General features: G+C 44.6%; 1 protein-coding gene across 2 annotated transcripts; it reads right to left on the bottom strand.

The window, feature by feature from the left end:
- Window positions 1-638: 638 nt before the first annotated feature.
- On the bottom strand, window positions 639-1,788 carry FGFBP3 (fibroblast growth factor binding protein 3). 2 transcript variants are annotated; one of them, XM_061348929.1, is made up of 2 exons: window positions 1,656-1,788; window positions 639-1,264 (listed from the first exon to the last, which is right to left on the bottom strand). In XM_061348929.1, exon 2 carries the CDS (start codon window positions 1,174-1,176, stop codon window positions 658-660), a length of 519 nt encoding a protein of 172 aa, XP_061204913.1. In that variant the 5' UTR covers window positions 1,177-1,264; window positions 1,656-1,788; the 3' UTR covers window positions 639-657. The 2 variants fall into 2 exon arrangements, with proteins under 2 accessions (XP_061204913.1, XP_061204914.1); XM_061348930.1 differs by having other exon boundaries at window positions 1,690-1,787.
- Window positions 1,789-13,481: the final 11,693 nt, after the last annotated feature.

Genomic DNA, 13,481 nt, shown 5'->3' on the forward strand with positions numbered 1-13,481 from the left:
AGTACCGACCCTTGAGGCACTCCACTAGATACAGGCCTCCAACTAGACTCCGCCCCATAGACTACAACTCTCTGGCTTCTCTCCTTCAGCCAGTTCACAGTCCACCTCACTACCCGATCATCCAGACCACACTTCCTCAATTTAGCTGCGAGGATGCTGTGGGAGACTGTGTCAAACGCTTTGCTGAAGTCAAGGTAGACCACATCCACCGCTCTGCCATCATCCATCCTTTGTAAGTCTTTGTAAGCAAGAGAGCTGCTTCTAGGATTTAGAGCTTAGTGAACTCTCTGTTCTTTATTTCGGTATAAATGTCTGGCTTTCTGGCTGGGCAATTTCTGTGAAACCTTTAGGCTTACAGAAATTGATTAGGGGAGTGGGGGGGAATAGCTGTCTCCCAGTGTTTATCCCTTTGAAAAACTCTAATATACTCAAGTTACATGAACTGTCCCTAGATGCTCTCATCTCAGCTGACAGATGTCATGCGTGTTGTTCAGCAGTGTCACGGGGTTGCAGGGCTTTGAAGAGAAAAAAAGTACGTGAGCTTCTTGGCAGAAAGTAGTTACCACTTTATTGGCGAGGGAAAGCGGAACGGTGACAAAGCGGAGGTACGGGGAGGGCAGGCAGGGCGGGGATGCCACCGCGGGGGTCGGGCGCGGCTCAGCCCTCCCAGAAGCCGACGAAGAAGCTGCACAGCGAGTGCCACCGCTCGGCGCAGTAGGTCTCCGCCGGGTCCTGGCTGGGCTCTGCGGTGGCGGCCGGTGGGGTAGTGGCGGAGCCGGGGCCGGGGCCCGGCATGAGGCGGAGCTGCGCCTCGGGCGGCGCCCGGCCCGGGCCGCAGAGGCGGGCGGTGAGCGGGCTGCCCCGGGCGCAGGGGTGCCGCCGCCGCCGCAGCCTGCCCAGGATCTGCCGCCAGTACTGCCGGCTGCGGGCGCTGTATGCGGGGCAGCGCCTGGGCTCCCCGCGGTAGGCGCAGCTCCGCGCCGCCCCGCCACCCGCGGGCCTGCAGCTCAGGCGCAGCTCGCTGGCCCCCGCCGCGGACAGCAGCTCCCAGCTGCACCGGTGCTGCTCCGGCGTGGAGAACCGCCCCGCCTGCGCCACCTCCTCCGCCTCCCGGCCCGTCCCGCCGGCGGCGGCCCCGAGGGCGACTAGGGCCAGCAGGGCCAGGGGCAGCCTCATCTCTTCGGGGCCGCGGGAACCTCCTCCGGTGCCTCAGCGACGCAGCGCTCCTGCGCGGAGCCAGCCGGCCCTCCGCATCTTCTGCACCCTGAGGAGAGACGGAGGCTGGTGGGCGGTGTCCCCGCTGCTCCCAGCCCTCTTCGCGCCCCGTCGGAGCGCAGCTCCCGAGGGAGGTTGTTTCGGCAGAGGAGCGCAGAACGGGCTTATCCCTCCAGGGTCGTTATCCCAGGGGCATTTAGCTTGTTCCACACCTGTTCCCCCCAGGTCCGCTGACGGGCGACCGGTGGCGACGGGTCCCCGGGACCACCCCAGCCGGAAAGCCGTAATCCCGGGACAGCGTGAGCCGAGAGCCCGCACCCTCTGGCTGCGGCATCGAAGCAGCGAGAGGCGGCCGCTCGGCAGCCGGACCCGTCTCCTAGCAGACCGGTCTCCTAACGCCCCGCAGTGTCCCACCTGAGCCGTGTTTCCCCCCAACGCACCCGGTGTTCTCCGCTCTGTCCCTGGGGCGCTCACAGTGTGCTCCGGTGTGGGTGCAGGTGCCCGCGGACACCCCTGCGCGGCGGTCGGCTCTCTCCGGCTGCGGCGGAGGGGCCGGGCACGGGGGTTATCAATGGCGGGGGCTGCCCCCGGCGACGCCCCTCCCCGGCCCGCCGCTGGCGGGGGGACAGCGAGGGGACAGGCGGGGGCTCTGTGTGCCGACGGCACCGACTCGGGGGAAGTTCCCCGAACACGTACATCCTCTTCTTGTCCGAGGAAACCCTACGCCAGTACCTCAAAACCATCCCGGGGCTGTGGAGCCTTTGGGAGGGGTGTGGTACTGAGTCAGGCAGCGGCGGCTGTGCGGGACCCTCCCGCCTTGCGAAGGAAGTTCTGGTGAACGAGAATACATTTATTTGTTTTACTTTTGCAATTGGAGTTAGACCACATCACGAAAAGGGTTTCTCATTTCGGTAGTAGGATGCTGGTGTGGATTACTCTAGGACGGTTATTTTGTGTTAAGGTGGAGACAGGCGTCTATATAGGGAAAGGGACAAAAAGCAAGGAATTTCAGGAGAATGCAGACGTGATCTTTGCGTTCCCGCACGCTCGGGGGTAGGAGATTAGATACCAGTTCCAGTGGGAATTGAGCTCTCAAAATCCGCATTCTCTTCAGTTTCGTGGGTGATTGCTTCGCACATCTGTTCAGACTACTTCCCGCTCTGCCCCTCTCTCTAACCCCGAGGACAAGCCCCGCTCCCTCAGCTAGCAGCCGCGTGGGAGCACCTAGCACAGCCGCTCCGCGCCCGCACAGTCCTGAGCAGCGGCTGCTGTAGCGCAAGTGACCGTACAGCACCGAGCGTGCACACAGGTACCGCCGCTCTCCTGCCCGATCACACCCTTGCTGTGGTGCGGGAGACCGTACAACACCGAGCATGCACACAGGTACCGCCGCTCTCCTGCCCGCTCACACCCTGCTGTGGTGCAAGTGACCGTACAGCACCGAGCGTGCACACAGGAACCGCCGCTCTCCTGCCCGCTCACACCCTGCTGTGGTGCGGGTGCCTACAACACTGAGCGGTGCGCTCAGGTACCGCACCTCCCCTCCCCGCTCACACCCAGCGGGAGCACAGGTGTAAAGCAGCGGACAGCGCCCTCCAGTGGCGCGGGGGACATGCGGTGTCGTCAGGGAGCTGCGGGCAGGGCAGAGCTGGAACGTGCCCTCCGAGGTGCGTGTGTCTGTTAACGGAGTGAGCGGGAGGGACAGTGGTGTCTGTTCCAGGCTGCTGTCGTGGTTAACCCCAGCCGGCAACTACAGTCTCTCACTTCCCCCCGGTGGGATGGGGGTGAGAATCTGAAACAAGGTAAAACCCGTGGGTTGAGATAACAACAGTTCAATAACTGAAATAAAGTGCAATATAATAGTACTGGTGGTAATAACAATAGTGAAAAGGGAAATAACAAAGTGAGATAAAACTTAAAAAAAACCCCAAACAAACAAAAAAACCCAACCCAAACAACCAAAGACAAAACTACGGTGATGCACAGTACTATTGCTCATCACCTGCTGACCTATACCCAGCCTGTCTCCAAGCAGCAATTGGCAGCTCCCAGCCAACTCCCTCCAGTTTATATACTGGGCATGACATGCTGTACTGCTTTCAGCTCGAGTCCTCAGTACAGGAAAGAAATGGACCTGTTGGAGCGAGCCTAGAGGAGGGCCACAGAAACGATAAAAGGTGTAAAACTTGGGCTTCTTCAGCCTGGAGAAGAGAAGGGTCCAGGGAAACCTTATTGCAGCCTTCCAGTATCTAAAGGGACCTTATAAGAAAGACAGAGGCAGACTTTTTGTCAGAGCCTGTTGTGATAGGACAAAGGGTAAAGGTTTTAAATGAAAAGAAATAGATTTACAGTAGATATAAGGAAGAAATTTTTTACAATGAGGGTGGTGAGACACTGGAACAGATTGCCCAGAGGAGCTGCTGATGCCCCATCCCTGGCAGTGTTCAAGGCCAGGTTGGATGGCGCTCTGAACAGCCTGATCTAGCTGAATTTGTCCCTACCCATGACAGGGGGTTGGACTAGATGACCTTTAAAGGTCCCTTCCAACCCAAACCATTCCGGGATATTCAGTGGGACTCAATGGGGGAGAGAGAGGCTGGGAATGACTCATTTGTCTTTCTGTGCAATGAGTCCTAAAAAGGACAGGCTTCTGCTTAGACTGAGAGAATGACTGCTTGAGAAGTGGTGGGAGGCAGAGTCCTTTCTCCAGTATGGGTGCGGGAGAAGCTTTTTTAGATGGAACTCCCAATTCCAGCAGCATTTCATACTTGGAGCTCTCCCTAGCTCTCCCCAGTTGGTTGTCTGGGGGGAGTGAAGAACAGCAGGGGAGAGAGGGTCACATGAAGGAAATGAAATAGCTTAGACAACAAACCATAGGAAAGGGTTCACAACCAAGAATCTCAAGGGAAAACTGGTATCTCCTCCTGTCCTGGAGTTATGTACATAACTGACTCTGAAGGGCAAGGCTTGGCTGACTGTAAGCTGTGAATGGCTCCTTGATTGGCATGTTGGATTGTGTAAATCCCTTCCGTGAGGACTTCCTATGGGCTATAGGAGAAATCTTGGCATCTAATTCAAGGCTATGGGTGCTATGAGGCATCATAAAGAACTGCATTGTGACTTTTATAACCGTCTATGGCTCCAGTGAGCATAAGGCATATCATGTGCCTTAGCTTAGTAGGCCACCAAACCTTGGAGTTGTTTTCAGATTAGGCTCTGACCACCTGTAATTGCTATATATTATACACTGAGATCCTTGTCAATTTTTCACATTCTTGGTATCATTTATGCAATATGAAATGGACTTGCCTAGTATGTTTGAGATCACTTTTATAGCAGGTTATCTTAAATACATCAGGTTTGTGGGAAATACTACTATGTGTTTTAATGTTTCGGTGTTATATTTTTTTGACCTTTTACTTTCAGTCTCATACAAGTTATTCTTGTTCAGGAGCTAAGGAAAGAAAATTAAACAGAATGAAAGCCTGCCCAGCCTCTCCATAGAGTAATTTTATTCTCCTGAGTCTTCTTTGCCATGTTCTCCTGGTACCTGTATTTACACACATGCTTTCCTTCATGACTGTGACTCATTTTTTTGCAATAAAGCAGATGTTAGTCTTTGATACTCATTCATTCTATTTGAATTTTCCTGTACAATTTTATCTCTTGGTTTTGATGGGGATGTGAGGGGGACAGACACACATTACTGAAGTCACTCTGTCCTGTTCTGTGTTTGTGGTTAAAATAATGTAGTTAGTCTGTGTTGATCTGTAGTTGGGTTTTGACTTCTCTTTCCCTGCTGTTCCCCTCACCTTAGAATATAACCTTTATAGTTCTAGAAGTCATCAGATTATGGAAATACCTTTGAAAACATGGTCAACCTGCACTGTGGCAAAGATACCTGCCTGACATCTGCAGAGAGCCTGAAACAAATCTCTGAGGAGTTAACAGGCCTGTCCATCTACGTAAATAAACTGAAGTACATGCTTGCTATGTGGCTTCTACAAGAAGGCCAAACTGGAAGGAATTAGAGATGTACTGTGTTAGATTGCAATTTGGCCTCCAAAGCAGGTTTTAGACCACTCACAGGAACAGTCTAAACCATGAGATTAGGTTCAGTGAAAAGAAGTGAAAATTATAGCCTGAAACACCTGGTACAAATGCAAGATGACTGATGCTAAGTAATATGTCTGCAGAAGTTCATGCAAGTCTACAGTGAATCACAAGCTGAATATGAAACAACATTCATTATTGTGCATTTTTCCATTTCAGAAGTTCAGACCATAGCTTTAACTGCAGTTTTCATTGGCCAGTGATGACACTAATCTGTTAAATTTGAACTAGAAAACCTTAATTCTGTTTATAGACCACTTTGTCCATATGGAAGATACTGTTTGGGAAACTGGGTAAGGGCTTTGACTTCATGGTTTTAAACTTTGAAAATTTAGTTAACAATTTGTTTCTTTATGCGAGTTCTAGTCACTGTAAAGAATAATATGCATTTCTTTTATTCCAGCCCCTAAAATTGCAGTAACAATTGTTAATTACTGCAAGAATAGTTTTGCTTTACAAGAGGAAAGTAGCCAGTCTTCCAACTGTCATGAAGTTCCTTTCAGAGATGTGGGTAGTATAAAGAACATTGATGATTCACAAACCTGAGTTGTTTTAAATGTGCAGCATGAGTGTAGCTGTGTTTAACTTGCTTGTTTGTGCTATCAGTTTTCTGCTTTCTTGTTACTTGTTACACATAATACCATATTTAATGTGGTAATAAGCATCATCTACAGGGAGATAGACCGACTTCAATTACCTGTTCTTGTTCAGGGCAAGCCAAGCTCTGCGTGGTATAAAAGACAAAAACTGGTGGCTGAAGAGCCATTCAGGGACAGATTTCTCAATTTGGTCATGAAGCAGAATAAAATATTCCCTTACACTGGGAAGGTGCCCAGCAGTCCCATTCATCTCTGCTGGGCACCTCAGAAGTTCAGTCCCTAAAGGGTATCATATATTTAATTAGCGTTAATGTTAGAGGTGTCTAATGCTTCATGTCCAGTTATGCTGGAGGACCTTCTGAATGCAGACACTTGTAAGGTCCTTCACTTTGAGCTTGAGCAACTGCAAGGCAAAGTTGTGATGTGTTTTTCATCATCTTTCTTCCTTTCACACCAAGCTGACAAATGAGCATGACTACTGAAAAGTTTTGTAAGATTATTTACATGTTAATATATTATTAGCACCTTTGATGTGCAGATAGCTGAAATTCTGGGGTTTGTGCCATGTTTCTAATAGCATAGAAGGAACAAAATGAAACAAGAATTTCCTTGCTCAGATTTTCCTTTCTTTCTAAGCCTCTTCTAGGTCCTGTTCAAGCACTTTTCTAGGCTCAGACTCATGTGTTTGTCTGAGTTTTTGATGTGTTTGTGTGTTGGTTCTTTCCTTCCCTAAAAATAAAGTTCCAATGAAGTTCAACCCAACCTTTCATTCAAAAGATGGCTTTTGCAAAATGCTAGAATTGTTAATGAAACTGCATAGCATTGATCAGACATTAGCAGATTTATAAGTGAATTTCTGATGCTGCAGAATCTGAAATCATTCATCTGTCCATCCGTCAGCCAACAGATCATGCTACTGCTCAGTGCTCTCTTGGAAGCCAGGCCACTGTAGGGTGCTTCAGAATCATCCTAGAATATTGTTTCCCCTCAACTCATTTGCTTTAACAAAAAATGCTCCACATATGTTTCCACCATCTTTTCTGTCTCACATTCCCGCAGGCTTTTTCACAAGCTGATCTGAGTCATTCGCCTTGTGTTCGCCAACACTGTATTTTTCAATGGAGATTAGGAAATCTTAGTGATGAGGGTTTGGTAGTTGTTATTTGCTCCATAGGAACAGCTTTGTTCCTCACACCATGTGTATGTTTCTTTCTTGATTCGGCTTGTATATTCTTAACTGAAAGTGTTCTATTTCTGATTAGAGGTACAAAATGATGTGCTAATTTTAATAAGCAAATAATTTTTTGTATTTTAAATGTCACCTATTAAATGTTTTCTTCTATAATCTACTTTCCACTGTGAGGATGCTTCTTTTTCAGTCATGTTTATTCTTTACCTCCATAAGCAAACTTATGAAGTTCTTTCATTTCTGTTTCTCAGATGTTTGTCAAAGAGTCATTGTTGTCTCCTTTTGCAGAGAACTCTCACGACCACTATTTCCTACCTTCATTCTTCACTGTATAATTAATAGACCTCAGCATTGACAATGCCCCTTTTTTCAGCTTGGTATCGGAGCTGCTTAAACACCCCTACCACTCCAGGCTTTTCTATCAGCTGATCAAAGTTTTAAGTCTTGTGAAAGGCTGAACTTCAGCTTTGCCTTTTCCATTCTTTAAGCTCATTCAAAATAATTCAGCCTCTGGCCTCTAAAAGAGAAGCAAATCACAGAAAGAATTGATTTCAACCAGTGCTAAACAGAGGGATCCATTGACATACCAAAATAAAGACCATTTCCTTTCATAGAACTTACAGCATCCTATAGTCCATTTAAAAAACCAGAAAATATATTCCTCATTGTTGTAGCAATATCTGTACAGATCTATAGGTAATTTTAAAAACCACAAGCATTGTAGAAAGATAATGAGCCTTTTAAATTGATCTTGGCTACTTATTTTAGACACAGACAGAAGGAGTAGGGGGAACCCATTTAACATGAGCATTTCTAGAAATGCGAAGTGTTAAAATTAACTCAAGAAACCCATCTTGAGACTTTCTTTGCTGTCTTTCACAGTGTGGTGGAGATGACCAACATGCTATGAACAGCTCATTTCATCATTTAAGTGAGAAAAGTAACTAAAGAGTAGGAAGTGGGGGGAAGGGGAGTGGGGGAAGCTAAAATGATTCAGGAGATCAGCTATTAAAATGCTACCAGAGAATGTTTGTATCAGATGGTATGAGAGTTTTTATTCATGAAGCAGCAGGCATAGCGTGAGGATAGCAGACGGCTGGTAATGTAAAACCTGGTGCTGCAGCATGAGCTCCCCATTCGCCACGTGTGGGAGGAAACATATACAGATCACTGACAAAACTCAGACAGGTGGGATTGCTTCTTATTTTTCTTCTTTTTGTGAAATGTGAGGAAATTTCACATTCTGCAAATGTAAGTTGTGAGGGTTTCATTAACAAAATGTAGGTTTGCATAGCTTTCCATAAAGGAAACAAATTACGATTATTTGACAACCAAGTTGTGAACAGAAGACTGAGTTCTTTAAAACAGGTTAAATGTCTTGTGGTTTGAGTAAAAAACATCAAGGCTATATGTTGAAATACAAAGGTTTTTAATAAATAAATAAATTATAGAACAAAGGGTCTGACAGACAAGGTTTCAGTCAAAATTTCCAAAAACCTAAATGGCAAATTTGTAAAGCATATAATAAACTGACCTGGTATGTTTAATTTTATTTCATAAAACGTAATAGAAATAGTCTATTTTTTCTGAAGAAAAATGTAATATGGATAGTGCTTTCTGTGTATCATTGCATCTGAAACTGGAGTGAGTTCAGATATTTAAGCTGTCTGGTCATTCAGTTTATTCAGAGTTTAATTCTCTTGCCAGCTACTTACAAACTGAAGGCTGGAGGTCCGTTTTCCACAGTGTGAGCTGATATGTAGATCATATCTACATATCATATCTACATACAGATCAAGGAAGAGAAATGCCAACACAGATAATTATGAAAGATGTCATGTACCTAAAAGGTGGATGTTTTTCTAGGGGGAAAAAATAGGCAGGAGTTATATTTATATTGTGTTTTTACCTAAAGACCTGAGATAATGGGGAAAATGCTGGTGTATTAGACACTAGCAAACAATGAAGTTGCCTCTGCCCTGTAAATTCAAGTGATTTTTATAAGACAGATATGCACAGGCTATACAAGCCCATGTATACTCTGACAATACAGGATTCATGGCTCTTGTATTACATCATTAAAAGCAGTTCGATACCGTGGTTTTTAAGTGGAGCTATACTATGCAGAAGTACCAAATAAAAAAGCACACCATAATGAATCAAGGAAAGACATGTGATTAAAATCAGAACTAAGAACCTAGTATTAATAAAAGCAGCTGAGCAGCATATTCTTGCTCTGTGTGTTTCCCTCGACACTGCACAGGTCACTGAGTTTCCAAAAGGGTATGTTCTGGTTTGATACAAATTGTATCCCATTACCAAGCATTTGCTGCAGGCAGTTTTTTAAGCAGTTCTGGCATTTTTGAGTCTGTGTTAGAAAATACAGTATTTTATTCTCATGGTAGAAGATATGAAATAATCTGTCCATTAAGAAAAAAGAGTAATAGTAAACACCGCACTTGTACGTTTTTGCTCATCTGTTTTCTTGTAGTTTGCTGTTGCTAGCCAAGTGCACCGTAGCTTCCATGAGTTCTGCTGCCAGGCTCTGCCTGTACTCATAGTCCTAACACATTTACAAAAGGCTTCTGGTGCATGGGGAGAGTTTCATGTAGGCAGTTCTGGAAAGGTTGGAAGTGATAATAGAATTTATACCCAAAACATAGTTTTCCCTTCGCATACCGTAGCTGCTGCTCTTCCCAAAGAATATAATTACTTTCCCTATTGCCTTGCTACTCTGAATATGTACTAAGGGATTAGCAAAGTGAGACAGGATTGGACAATTTATAAACTGAATTTCCTTCTCTTATTTCTCAATCATAATAAAAACCACTCTAAGGGATCTTTTTCTCCCCTCAATTTAAAATGAAAAAATAATCACAAACCTTATAAACCCTTTTTACACCTGCAGTAGTGTTTCACAGTTGTGGAGGAAGTAGTTAATTCATCCCCTTTGCTCTGTAAGGAAGGAAGGAGGTATCATTTTTGTGGCATATACAGCACATGTTCCCATCCCTAAACTATGAATGTCAAAAACAAAAGGTATCCTGACAGCCAGCCAGACAAGCCTATCCCACTGGAGATGTGGGCTGGCCCCGGCTGTGTTTTAGCCCTGCCCTGGCTCTCCACTGCTGTCTCTGTGCTGCAGCTGACTGTGTCTTCTCTGCTGTGTGGTGGACTACATCGCTGGGTGATCACTGAGCCTCCAAGCAGGACCTGGGACTTCCTAAGCCTTGAAAGGATCATTCTTTGGGCACACATTTTAATCTTTCTAAAGACCTGATGTCTCTGAAGGAAGTCTTCCCACTGTGGACTGACTGCAACCAGAAGAAGGTGCATCCAGAAGAGGTGTGCACATCATTGGTTCCATCGCTGCACAAAACACTCTGTGCATGCACTTTGCCCTTTTTGCACTCTCTCTACGTCCAACACGGTCAGATACGTGTATTTTCTGCTGTTAGCAGATTATGCTTGCTTTCTTCTTTCTCAATCCTGATCTCCCTGTGACTAAAAATCTCAATTAAAAATAGAAAATATTTTTCCACATCTTGGCTCATTAGGAGAGTATAGTGATGAGGCCTTTATACTTACCAGGTCAGTTAGTAACAGAATCACAGCAAATACCACAGTATCAGACAGGGAAGGAACTGCTCGTACTGTATGGAGGATGCATGGTTAGCAGGCAATATAGAACACTGGTATTACATGCAGGAAGCTGAAACTGAGGAAAAAAACACCCTATTTTGTGGGTACAAAACTGTGTGATATTAGATGCTAAGCCTAAAGGCTCTAAAAATCACAATGACTCCTGCTCTATACAGCCAGTTCTTCCAGTTTAACACCTTGCGGATGCTGAAATTCTTTATATTTTCTGTTTTAACTTGTATCACCACACATGATATCATGCCAAGAGTGATGGGTCTTCTGCCTCTAAACTCCTATAGCCTAAGTGCGAATATAGAGTTAATGAGGAGAATTGTCCCTTTCATTGAACAGAGTATAGCTGAGGCTAAGAGACAGTGATTAGCATTTCCTGAACGGAAATGTATGATTTTCTGAAGTAATACAGAAATACTAGTGTCAACTCTCAGTGGTATTAAACTGTTTTTTTCCCCTGTGCTGTTCTTCTGCCTTTAAAGTTATTTCTTTTATTTTTTGTTACATACAGATTTCCTTCATCTTCCACCAGTGTGTTTCCCAGAAATGACTCTCTTGACTGCACTTCCAGGCAACAGGAATGTTGAAGCAACATCTAAGGAGAAAAAAATAAATTTGGAAGCTTATGGCTTGAGGAACTGTTTGAACCCAACTTATTCCACCCAAAATTACACATTTCAGCTTTATAAAGTAAGACATACTAAAGAACAACTGAAGCTCAGTGGGACATTTACAAGTCAAATTTTTTGCCTCTGCAGTTCACTTGTCTCTGAAAGTTAGGCTTAAATTCACAAAGGGGATTATTCAGAAGTGAAATAAAATGTTGTTTCTATTAAAAAGAAAGGGAAAAGTAATGCATATTCAGATAAGCATCTATTGTGCATGTTTTGCTGGAGGCAAAAGTAATGGTAGTAGTGAGTACAGTGCTTTAAATAAAATCAGTTTATTTGAATTGTCAGGCATCAGCACAGCAGAAAAGGCATTATCCTTTATCTCTGTTCTCTTGTCCCCAGACTAGCCCTAGATGTGCAAGGATGGTGCCCCTGAATCCCATCTCAAGGAAATGGCTTCCACTACAAAAATCTTTAAAGCTAATTTGTGCTTCTTCAGTAGAATAACTTGTCAGCAGTACAGTGAAAATCTAGCCCCTTTTTGAAGAAGCCTGCAGTAAGCTCTTGTGCACCCAAAATACTGTTGTTCCCAGCAATAGTTGCTCTATATGTTATGCTTTCTTGTGCCTTGTATACAGACATTTTATGAAGTAATTTAGCAGCTATATTGAGATCTGGCTATCTTAATACCTATTAAAATTCAGCCTTAAAAGGTTCTTGAAATGCATCAGTGGTGTAGAACTTCTATTGCAGCTCCATCAGTAAAAAATTGTTTTCAAGAAAGTCTCCTATGAGTAAAATGCTGTGAGGCTGGTTTAAAAAGTAGTCTGGGTGGCTGGACTAGCCCTGTTATGACTTATTGTCATAATGTGTTTTGGTATCACTAATATTCTGCTCTAGTCCAAAACACGAGACAAAATGCCTAATTACCAGTTTGCTGTCTTGAAACTCAGCTCTGTTATTCATTTCCTTCCCTCCGCTTATTTAAACTACTTTAAAACATTGATAGTTTTTATCACTTTGATGGTTTATATCTTTTTATTTCCTGAAGTATAAATGGTAAGACTTTTCAGACTGACCATCAAACAAAAGAGCAAATCCAGCTCTGTGTACACAGAAAAGATCATTACCTCTTCTCTGGTCTTTAGTATGACCTCTGACTGATTCAGCTTTGTTACCAACTGCAAAAGTTTGCAACTACTGTGCACACTTGATCTTGTTATCCCCTGTCTGTTACTATCCTGTATCACTGGCTTTTTTTACTCTTTCATCTCGTTTAGGGAGTTGTTCCTTTAATCCTGCAGTAGGTACCTCCATGTCCTGGTTTCAGCTGTAACAGTTTTCTTCCTAGTAGCTGGTGCAGTGCTGTGTTTTGGCTTTAGTCTGAGAGCAATGCTGATAACACACCAGTGGTTTAGTTGTTGTTAAGTAATGGTTACTGCGAACAAGGACTTTTCAGTCTCTCATGCTCTGCCAGTGAGAAGGGGCACAAGAAGCAGGAGGAAGCAGAGACAAGACACCTGACTCAAACTAACCAAAGGGGTATTCCATACCACAGCACTTCATGCCAAGTATATACACTGGGGGAAATTACCCAAAAAGCCCAGATCACTGCTTGGGTCAGACTGGGTATCGGTCAGCAGGTGATGACAATTGTACTCTGCATTACTTGTGTTTTCTGAGCTTTCATTTCTTCTCTTGTTTTATTAGTATTAGTATTCTTTCTATTATCACTATGTTTTACTTTATTTTAGTGATTAAACTGTTCCTATCTCAACCTGTGGGGTTTACATTCTTTCGCTTCTTCTTCCTGTCCCACCCAGAGAGGGGAAGGCAGAGGGTAAGTGACTGTGTGGTGCTGAGTTACCAGCTGGGTCTAAACCAAGACCTGGTCCAATAAAGCACTCTGGACATGCTTGACTGTTTGGCTCAGATCTCCACTGACTGCAGTAGAAGCTCAGTCAAATTGCTTAATTGCAAGTTGTAGTTAGCTTTCATGTGATAGTCATCACAAGATTTGAGCCCATGAAACAGTGTATATAAATTCCATTCAGCTAGTTCAGATTTAAATATGAAAAGAGTGAAATGATGTGTTCTCAC

The sequence above is a fragment of the Neopsephotus bourkii genome, unplaced genomic scaffold (assembly GCF_033783945.1).
Source record: "Neopsephotus bourkii isolate Nb327-2 ecotype Australia unplaced genomic scaffold, CSIRO-AGI_Nbou_v1 NB_379, whole genome shotgun sequence".
NCBI lineage: Eukaryota > Metazoa > Chordata > Aves > Psittaciformes > Psittacidae > Neopsephotus > Neopsephotus bourkii.